Here is an 11,083-nt window from a genome sequence, read left to right on the forward strand (position 1 = left end):
ATTCTGTATCAAGTATAATGCTATCTATGTTATCTGTAAATATCTTAATTATCTGTTCGTTGACCCTGCCGGGATAGCCCGGTCAGTTTATCCACCTGTATATAAATAAAATTAGTTCAATAGTATTCTTTGATTTATACAGACGTATATAGAGCCTAGAGTTTGGCTGAGAATAGAGAGCCTTGAGAGTTGGCTAGAGATAGAGATAAGTGTGTTCTTTATTAGACTTTGAGTATAGTAATCGCGTCTAGATTTGTTACAGGGATAAGAATTTTACTCTGTATAATGCAATAATGAATAATGAGGAGGGGCAAGAAAGTGTCCCGGCTGTAACCTTTAATCATAACAAATACCTGATAGGCCTCAAATACTGGGAGATTCACCCCAGCAACATTGTCCTTCCTGTTAGAGCATAATCAAATACATAATATATAAAGTGGTCAGCAATTTCAAAGCAGTCTGCAATGTCAAAACGGTCAGCAATGTCAAACCGGTCAGCAATGTCAAAGCGGTCAGCAATGTCAAAGCGGTCAGCAATGTCAAAGCAGTCAGCAATGTCAAAGCAGTCAGCAATGTCAAAGGAGTCAGCAATGTCAGAGCAGTCAGCAATGTCAAAGGAGTCAGCAATGTCAAAGGAGTCAGCAATGTCAAAGCAGTCTGCAATGTCAAACCGGTCAGCAATGTCAAAGGAGTCAGCAATGTCAAAGCAGTCAGCAATGTCAAAGCGGTCAGCAATGTCAAAGCAGTCAGCAATGTCAAAGCAGTCAGCAATGTCAAAGGAGTCAGCAATGTCAAAGCAGTCAGCAATGTCAAACCGGTCAGCAATGTCAAAGCAGTCAGCAATGTCAAAGCAGTCAGCAATGTCAAAGCGGTCCGCAATGTTAAAGCGGTCAGCAATATAAAAGTGGTCAGCAATGTCAAAGCAGTCAGCAATGTCAAAGCAGTCATCAATGTCAAAGCAGTCTGCAATTTTAAAGTAGTCAGCAATGTCAACGCAGTCAGCAATGTCAAAGCAGTCAGCAATGTCAAAGCGGTCTGCGATGTCAAAGTGGTCAGCAATGTCAAAGTGGTCAGCAATGTCAAAGCTGTCAGCAATGTCAAAGCGTTCAGCAATGTCAGAGCAGTCAGCAATGTCAAAGCAGTCAGCAATGTCTAAGCAGTCAGCAATGTCAAAGCGGTCAGCAATGTCAACGCAGTCAGCAATGTCAAAGCAGTCAGCAATGTCAAAGCGGTCAGCAATGTCAAAGTGATCAGCAATGTCAAAAAGGGTCATCAATGTCAAAATCAGTGTTAAATTCAGCCTAGGCATACAGGTGTAAAAAGAAAAAATTAGATTTCTCTTGTAATTAAAACTTCTGTTCAAAAGGGGGGGGGAGGGGGGAAATTAAGGTATGGAGGGTAATGATTTTTCAAAAACTCATATCCCCCTGCATATGAGGAAGGTGAATTTTACAAACATTTTCTATTTAGTTTGAAGATTATGCATTCCTTGTTTTGATCTTTATCTGTGCTTTGTTTACATTCTGCAGTACAGCATGGTTGAAATCACCAGATGCAAACTTTGCTTCAGCTAGAGAGAAGGAGGCTTCCTAGGTAGGTAGGTAGGTGAGTAAGAGTCAATGAGTCAATGAATCAATGAATCAATGAATCAATGAATCAATGAATCAATGAACCAATGAACCAATGAATCAATGAATCAATGAACCAATGAATAAATGGAACAAATGACAAATAAATGAACAAATGAACAAATGAATAAACCTTCATGATCTCGCCCATGGTCTGCTTGGTGTCAATGATCTTCTTGAGAATACTTCTAAACTTCATTTGCAGAGCATCAGCCTTCTTCTTCAGTAAGCTATGGCCTTTCTGTGCACCCTATAATCATTATCTATTGTAAACTATGTATATGTTTAAGAAACTTAGCGACTAGCGAGTCTTGCAAATTTGCAAAATAATCATAAATAATCATTTTTATTCCTTTCTTTGGGACAGAAATGACAATAAAACTACATAGGAATGAAATAATTTGAATAGTAAGTATTGGAACCGGATTAAATCAAAAGCAATAAGTGGTAGAACCGGGAGCACTTGAACTGGTTCAACTTTGTCTACCGGTTCAACTACTTCTAGCTGACTATAAACCTGGTTTCTGAAAATATTTGTAAAAATAAGAAAACAAAAGAAAAATGCGCAAATAGTTAAAAAATGACCTTCAGTCGACCCTTCATCGTGGTCTGTGCACCTCTGGAGGGAAAAACGTTGATCTTGTCTGAACTCATTATGTTTATGTACTACTGTGTAAAGTGTACTGCACTATCTGTAAACAAACAGAGATGAAGCAGGACCAAGATAAACTCCATGTACAGTTTGATGCCCATGAGTGTATTAAAATCACAATTGAAAATGCACAGAAAAAATTAACACTTTTCAGGTCGACTAGTTACAATCAAAAAGTTAAATTATAGAAAATGACAAACTAAACTAATTATCAAGGGCTTAAAAAATTGTTTTGAAAACCTTCACTTTTCTGCACAAATAAATAATAAAATATAAAATTAAGATTTTCAATAAAATGATAAACCAGCTTTATTCTATCAACATTCATAAATAATAAATATTTAATTTCTCTAACGCATCGAGTCAGATCGGAAAATGAGGGAAAAACTAGATTTAAAAATCCGCGAAACTTTACATAAGAAGGACGAATTAAACAATTAAAATCTCCCTCAAATACACACTTAACAGAAAGAGATAAGAGTGGTATCGTTGTCAGCTTAGTTTTTAAAATTTAAACTCCAAGAATCTGATGTTTTTAAAACATATCAATTGTTGTTACGGTCTAAGTTTGCTTTGTAATGTAATAAAATCAGACATTAAAAAATTTTAAAATTTAAAATCTCGCAAAATAACGATACCCGTCCCTAATTAGACAAGGAAAACGATTTTTTTTCGATTAATTGAGAACTGAAGTTGTTGCGATCATATCAATGTTCATCTTGTAGTAGACGTAGGGGTAGTACTCTCCCTGTCCCAGACCCAGTCCTGTTGGGATATCTTCAGATCCTGAATATATGCAGTAAAAAAGTAGATGTAGTGCAGTACAGTAGAATATATAGTGCATATCATAGTATATATAGGTAATTACAGTACAGTACAATACAGTACAATACAGTACAGTACAGTACAGTACAGTACAGTACAGTACAGTACATACAGTACAGTGCAGTGCAGTATAGTACAGTACAGTACAGTGCAGTGCAGTACAGTACAGTGCAGTGCAGTATAGTACAGTACAGTACAGTGCAGTGCAGTGCAGTGCAGTACAGTTCAGTACAGTACAGTTCAGTACAGTACAGTACAGTACAGTACAGTACAGTACAGTACAGTACAGTACAGTACAGTACAGTACAGTACAGTGCAGCATAATACAGTACAGTACAGCACAGTACAATAACAGTAAAGTGGAAACTGATAATAAAAAAACGTTAAATATTATAGTTTTGAAGTATTACCTCCAATTGTCCCTGCTGTGTCTAGATGTAGATACAGATCGTTGAGAACCTCTCTAATAATATTCTCAGTTAAATAGATAATAAAACACCGCAGTGAATTAGTAGTTCCAATATCATTACAAAGATGTCTCTACTAGTAATTAATAATAATAAATATAATTGCAATGGTGTCTCTACAAGTAATTAATAGTTCCAATATCATTGTATTGGTGTCTCTACTTGTAATTAATAGTTCCAATATCTTTGTATTGGAGTCTCTACTAGTAATTAATAGTTCCAATATCATTTTATTGGTGTCTCTACTAGTAATTAATAGTTCCAATATCATTGTATTGGTGTCTCTACTAGTAATTAATAGTTCCAATATCATTGTATTGGTGTCTCTACTAGTAATTAATAGTTCCAATATCATTGTATTGGTGTCTCTACTAGTAATTAATAGTTCCAATATCATTGTACAGATGTCTCTACAAGTAATTAATAGTTCCAATATCATTGTATTGGTGTCTCTACTAGTAATTAATAGTTCCAATATCATTGTATTGGTGTCTCTACTAGTAATTAATAGTTCCAATATCATTGTATTGATGTCTCTACTAGTAATTAATAGTTCCAATATCATCGTATAGATTTCTCTACTAACTAATTAATAGTTCCAATATCAATGTGTAGATGTTTCTACTAGTAATTAATAGTTCCAATATCAATGTGTAGATGTTTCTTCTATTAATTAGTAGTTCCAATATCATTGTGTAGATGACTCTACTAATAGTTAACAGTTCCAATATCATTTTGTAGGTATCTCTACTAACTAATCAATAGTTCCAATATCAATGTGTAGATGTTTTTACTAGTAATTGATAGTTCCAATATATTTGTGTAGATTGTCTCTACTAGTAATTAATAATAGGTGTCCACACCAGTATAATATTCTAAGAACATTTTCCTGAGTTTCTTCATTTGTTTCTTCTGAGGAAGAAGAAGCATTCCCTGGAAATTAACCGGTAATCCAAATCTAAAAGAAAATTGATTGATTCATTGAATTAAATTGATTGATTAATTGATTGATGGTCTGATTGATATTATTAAAAATTGATTGACTGATACATACTGACTGATTAGCTGATTTCAGCTGTTTTTATTTTATGGATTTAAATCATCAATAGTGTACTGTACTAATAAGTACTTAACTTGTACTTTACTTATTCTCTACTTTTAATTGCGTTAACTGAACCCATCTCTAATCTCATTCCAAGGACAAGCGGCGGTGAGGTAAGGTGGGTGTTTTTTTATTTAAAGATAAAGAAACAGTAGAATGAAGCATCAACCGAAAATATCTATTATTTCCTTATACAAAATTTATAATTATTAAACTAGGCTCTCAGAGAACGAAGCATCTTCCATTTCAATTTAAAACTTTTTCTCTTTGTAAACATAATATAACAATTAAAAAAATGTTCACGGATTTTATGAAAAAAAATTACGTGGATTTTCAAAATTTAATGAAAATCGAATTTTGTTGGAGGCTAATTTTTAAAATTTTGATCACTCATAAACCATTTCCATGTCATGCGAGGTCCTACACAAAATTTGGGCCAGATAGGTTCAGCCGTTTTGACGTTTATTGGATACAAACAGACAGACAAACAGAAAAAGTTTAGCAAAATATATATATAGATTATTAAATGTATGTAAACCTGAGAACTGACTCTACGAAAACACGAAGTGCCTTCACATGAATCCAGGCAGTGAAGCACTCACCAAAGTTTACCTAAAACGAAGAAAACATATAAAATATGAAAAGAATTACTTTTAAGTTTTTAATTCAGATTATTCGAGAAACCCCACAGAGGAAATTTTATCAAAGAAATAAAAATAAAAATGGAACTTCATAAAATAAAAAATTGCGACTAAAAATCATAAAAGATAAAACAGCAACGACAACTTTTTAAACTATTTATAAATATTGATTCATGAATAAAATTTTTCATATATTCACCATAGATGACTAATGGAAGGTGTTAGAGTTCAATTATTATATTTCATGATTTTACCTTTAACCATCGAACCAGAGGTCCAAACTGTTTCTTCTTGTCTGTGTGAAGTTTAGTCAGCTCAGTTTTTCCAGCTTTAAGCTCTTCATCATTGTATGAGAAGTCCCTAGGGAAGATAAAGTTTCTCATTTTATATCCCTAGGGTAGATAAAGTTTCTCATTTTATTTCCCTAGGGTAGTTAAAGTTTTTACATTTTACATCTCTAGGGTTGCATCGAAGTTTCATATTTATATCCCTAGAGTAGATAAAGTTTTACATTTTATAACCTTAGGGTAGTTAAAGTCTCGCATTTTATATCTCTAGGGTAGATAAAGTTTCTCATTTTATTTACCTAGGGTAGTTAAAGTTTCACATTTTATATCCCCAGGGTAGATCAAGTTTCACATTTTATATCCCAAGGGTAGTTAATGTTTCACATTTAATATCGCAAGGGTAGATCAAGTTTCACATTTTATATCCCTAGGGTAAATAAAGTTTCGTTTTTTATATCCAAAGTCAACACCTTTTTTCCTAGGTTTGTCATTAGACATCGTCGAAAAATACTTTATTGTCTTGAGGTTGTTTAGTCTTGAGTCTTAATGTTGGAACAACAGAAGGAAAGAATGATAAAAAGGGGTATCTGAACTACCTGACAAGGAACCTGCACTCCCTAGCCTTGTTCTTGAACTCGTCGACCACCTTGATGAACAGAGAGACGGTGACTAGGGCGTGGTCATTATCCTGGTACACCAGCTGTGAGGACCTAGGGGGAGTGACAATAGCTTAAATTCGTATGGACTTTTTTCCAGAAAATACAAGCAGAGATATTTTTAATAAATTCTAAAACTTTAAGATTCAATGAGAAAAATATATCCCATATATTATGAAAAGATGAATGAAAGGATTAATGAATGAATACCAAGATCTCCAAGATTACGAGCCACCAAGGACCCAGTTTGTATCTTTTCAATATTCTGTAAACTACTCTTGAGCCCGTTGTAGGCGGCCGCCTTGTTCTTCAAGTCAGACTCAAATACCCCAAAAGTGATAGAATGTTGATTCTTCAAAATCTTGCAAGTGTAATTTGATAGTAATAAAACTTGAAAAGCTTTTAACAAATTAGCCAAATATCAAGGTTTTCCACAAATGCAATAAACGCATTTAATTTAATAAATAAGATATATTTTATTTAATGCCATGTTATTCCGATAGATGTCAGTAAATGTATTGAATACAATGTAAAGTTTTCCCACTAGATGTAATTAAAAGCACTGAGCACCTCAACAGATGTCGGATTGCATTAGTTTAAATGTTAAGGTTTCCACTGGAGGTCTGTATGGATTCCTCAATAGATGTCAGTGAATGCATTTAATAAAAAGTGAAAAGTTTTCCCGATAGATGTCATTAACAGCACTGAATAGCTTCCCCAATAGATGTCAGTAAATACATTAAATAAAAGTGCAAAGTTTTTCCACTAGATGTCATTAAACATACTGAATAGTTTCCCCAGTAGATGTCAGTGAATGCATTTAATGAAATGCAAATTTTCCCACCATGCTAGATGTCAGTAAAAGCACTACCTGGGAACCACCATATCAGTGAGCTTTTCGTACTTAAGGTTCCAATCATTGATGGTAGAGAGAGGAACAACAACAAGTAGGGTTGTTAAATACTCAGAGTCAAGCACAAAGTGTTCCTTTTTCACTAAATAAACAAAACAATGAGTTAATTGATTAAAAAAATTAAATCATAAAATAAAGTTCAACCATATACCCTCCCTTCCTGACCTACATCCAATTCCTACAACTCACCCCTACCTATTTGTCACAAGCAGCATTTGGAATTGATTTCATGCAACTCAAAGTAAAATTGCAGAAACCTACAAACAAGAAACAAGAAGAAAAAAGAAAATTGAACAGGAAAATGGTAGGGAACTCTCCGATGATAAGCTCTACACCATCAATTTTGTTCCGTTAGTGAATGGAGAAATCATTTGGGAAAGTATGGGTTGAAGCTGAAACAGCACTGCATCAACCTTCAATCCTTTTGTCTAGTCAAGCATTCTTGAGTTAGGCAATAAAACTGAAAATTACTACAACTACAAAGGAGCAGAGTGTCCCAGTACATACTGGTTTTGACAAATTTTTATTTTCTGTCAAAATTATCAAAATTAGGGACAGTCAACAGAAGGAAAAGAAAAGGGAGAAACGATGACAAGAAGAAGAATTAAATCAGAATTTGTCTGTATCAACTGTATCCAATTTATAAGATTAAAAATTCAAAAATAATAAATTGTTTAAAAAAAAGGTCAAACATAGATGAATGAATGATTCAAATAAGAATGAATAAGTTTAAATTGAGAGAATGAATGAATAAATTAATAAGTATGTATAAAAATAAAACACATAACTAAGTAAAAAGTTAAATGAATGAAAGGTTATAATGAATGAATGAATAAAAGAAGGAAGAAATAAGACCAGTGAAAGGATGCAAGGATGAATGAGAGGATGAATGAAAGCATAATTAAAATTTGAAAAGATGAATGAAAGACTGAAAGAATGAATGAGAGAAAGAATGAATGAAAGGATAAATTGATGAAAGGATGAATGAATGAATGAATGAATGAATGAGTGAATAGGTGAATGAAAAGATGAATGAAAGGATGAATGAAAGGATGTGAATGAATGAATACCAAGATCTCCAAGATTGCGAGCCACCAAGGACCCAGTTTGTTTCTTCTCAATATTCTGTAAACTACTCTTGAGCCCGTTGTAGGCGGCCGCCTTGTTCTTTAAGTCAGACTCAATCTGCCCAACCTATAATATCAATCTAACAATCAATTAATCAATAAATAAATATATAAATAAATTTACGAATTAATCTGTTATATCTGAATCAATCTGTCCAACACTGATATAGAAACAGTGGAAACATTGTACACTGTACAGCGTTCCAGATGTACAATTGTACAGTTGTACAGTTGTACAGTTGTACAGTTGTACAGTTGTACAGTTGTACATCTGAACATTTGTAAAGTTGTACAGTTGTACAGATGTACAGTTGTACAGATGTACAGTTGTACAGATGTATAGTTGTACTGATGTACAGTTGTCCAGTTGTACATTTGTACATTTTTACAGTTGTGCATTGCACATTTATACAGCTTTTCAAAATAAAAAGCTGTACAGAAGTACAGTTGTACAATTAAATAGTTGTACATTTGTATAGTTGTACATTTGTCCAGTTATTATTTATAGGTGAATCATCTCTTAAATAGGTAAATAGTCCCTTTAAATAGGTGAACAATCCCTTTAAATAGTTGTACACTCCCTTTAAATAGGTGTACACTCCCTTTAAATAGATGAACCATCTCTTTAAATAGGCGAACACTCCCTTTAAATAGGAGAACAATCCCTTTAAATATGTGAACACTCCCTTTAAATAGGTGAACCATCCCTTTAAATAGGTGAACAATCCCTTTAAATAGGTGAACAATCTCTTTGAATATGTGAATCATCTCTTTAAATAGATGAACACTCCCTTTAAATAGATGAACCATCTCTTTAAATAGATGAACCATCACTTTTCATAGATGAACCATCTCTTTAAATAGATGAACAATCTCTTTAAATAGATGAACCATCACTTTAGATAGATGAACCATCTCTTTAAATAGATGAACCATCTCTTTAGATAGATGAACCATCTCTTTAAATAGATGAACCATCTCTTTAAATAGATGAACCATCTCTTTAAATAGATAAGTTGTACTGATGTACAGTTGTCCAGTTGTACATTTGTACATTTTTACAGTTGTGCATTGCACATTTATACAGCTTTTCAAAATAAAAACCTGTACAGAAGTACAGTTGTACAATTAAATAGTTGTACATTTGTATAGTTGTACATTTGTCCAGTTATTATTTATAGGTGAATCATCTCTTAAATAGGTAAATAGTCCCTTTAAATAGGTGAACAATCCCTTTAAATAGTTGTACACTCCCTTTAAATAGGTGTACACTCCCTTTAAATAGATGAACCATCTCTTTAAATAGGCGAACACTCCCTTTAAATAGGAGAACAATCCCTTTAAATATGTGAACACTCCCTTTAAATAGGTGAACCATCCCTTTAAATAGGTGAACAATCCCTTTAAATAGGTGAACAATCTCTTTGAATATGTGAATCATCTCTTTAAATAGATGAACACTCCCTTTAAATAGATGAACCATCTCTTTAAATAGATGAACCATCACTTTTCATAGATGAACCATCTCTTTAAATAGATGAACAATCTCTTTAAATAGATGAACCATCACTTTAGATAGATGAACCATCTCTTTAAATAGATGAACCATCTCTTTAGATAGATGAACCATCTCTTTAAATAGATGAACCATCTCTTTAAATAGATGAACCATCTCTTTAAATAGATGAACAATCTCTTTAAATAGATGAACCATCTCTTTAGATAGATGAACCATCTCTTTAAAATAGATGAACCATCTCTTTAGATAGATGAACCATCTCTTTAAATAGATGAATCATCTCTTTAGATAGATGAACCATCTCTTTAAATAGATGAACCATCTCTTTAAATAGATGAACCATCTCTTTAAAATAGATGAACCATCTCTTTAGATAGATGAACCATCTCTTTAAATAGTTGAACCATCTCTTTAGATAGATGAACCATCTCTTTAAATAGATGAACCATCTCTTTAAATAACCATCTCTTTAAATAGATGAACCATCTCTTTAGATAGATGAACCATCTCTTTAAATAGATGAACAATCTCTTTAAATAGATGAACCATCCCTTTAAATAGGTGAACAATCCCTCTATATAGGTGAACCATCTCTTTAAATAGGTGTACAATCCCTTTAAATAGGTGAAAACTCCCTTTAAATAGATGAACAAACCCTTTAAATAGGTGAACCATCCTTTTAAATAGATGAACACTCCCTTTTAATATGTAAAAGATCACTTTAAATAGGTGAACCATCCCTTTAAATAGATGAACACTCCCTTTTAATATGTAAAATATCACTTTAAATAGGTGAACCATCCCTTTAAATAGATGAACACTCCCTTTAAATAGGTGAACACTCCCTTTAAATAGATGAACCATCTCTTTAAATAGGTGTACAATCCCTTTAAATAGGTGAACAATCCCTTTAAATAGGTGTACAATCCCTTCAAATAGATAAACACTCCCTTTAAATAGGTGAACAATCTCTTTAAATAGGTGAACAATCCCTTTAAACAGATGAACACTCCCTTTAAATAGATGAACACTCCCTTCAAATAGGTAAACAATCCCTTTAAATAGAAGAACAATTCCATTAAATAGGTGAACTATCCCTTTAAATAGATGAACAATTCCTTTAAATAGGTGAACCATCCCTTTAAATAGATGAACACTCCCTTTTAATATGTAAAAGATCACTTTAAATAGGTGAACCATCCCTTTAAATAGATGAACACTCCCTTTAAATAGGTGAACAATCCCTTTAAATAGGTGAACAATCCC

General features: G+C 33.0%; 2 protein-coding genes across 2 annotated transcripts in view; both read right to left on the bottom strand.

Annotated features, from left to right (window-relative positions):
• Positions 1-206: 206 nt before the first annotated feature.
• Positions 207-2,320, bottom strand: LOC111713667 (V-type proton ATPase subunit D). The gene is made up of 4 exons (XM_023488592.1): positions 2,214-2,320; positions 1,762-1,878; positions 1,485-1,589; positions 207-398 (listed from the first exon to the last, which is right to left on the bottom strand). Exons 1-4 carry the CDS (start codon positions 2,280-2,282, stop codon positions 222-224), a joined length of 468 nt encoding a protein of 155 aa, XP_023344360.1. The 5' UTR covers positions 2,283-2,320; the 3' UTR covers positions 207-221.
• Positions 2,320-11,083, bottom strand: part of LOC111713666 (V-type proton ATPase subunit C) — a gene marked incomplete in the record, with an annotated part of 11,482 nt that continues 2,718 nt past the window's right edge. Inside the window, 9 exon segments of the mRNA XM_023488591.1 lie at positions 2,320-2,740; positions 2,925-3,066; positions 3,516-3,568; positions 4,462-4,530; positions 5,213-5,286; positions 5,570-5,675; positions 6,199-6,312; positions 7,130-7,253; positions 8,242-8,365. Coding sequence (XP_023344359.1) covers positions 2,957-3,066; positions 3,516-3,568; positions 4,462-4,530; positions 5,213-5,286; positions 5,570-5,675; positions 6,199-6,312; positions 7,130-7,253; positions 8,242-8,365 — 774 coding nt within the window.

This window comes from Eurytemora carolleeae, unplaced genomic scaffold (assembly GCF_000591075.1).
Source record: "Eurytemora carolleeae unplaced genomic scaffold, Eaff_2.0 scaffold1451, whole genome shotgun sequence".
Lineage (NCBI taxonomy): Eukaryota > Metazoa > Arthropoda > Copepoda > Calanoida > Temoridae > Eurytemora > Eurytemora carolleeae.

Bases quoted from the DNA above. Each gene is read 5' to 3' on its own strand.
- LOC111713667 (XM_023488592.1), bottom strand. From the start codon at position 2,282: ATGAGTTCAGACAAGATCAACGTTTTTCCCTCCAGAGGTGCACAGACC. The intron at 1,879-2,213 runs GTCATTTTTTAA...TAATGATTATAG, and splicing joins CGATGAAGGGTCGACTGAAG to GGTGCACAGAAAGGCCATAG. The intron at 1,590-1,761 runs GTTTATTCATTT...CTACCTACCTAG, and splicing joins CCATGGGCGAGATCATGAAG to GAAGCCTCCTTCTCTCTAGC.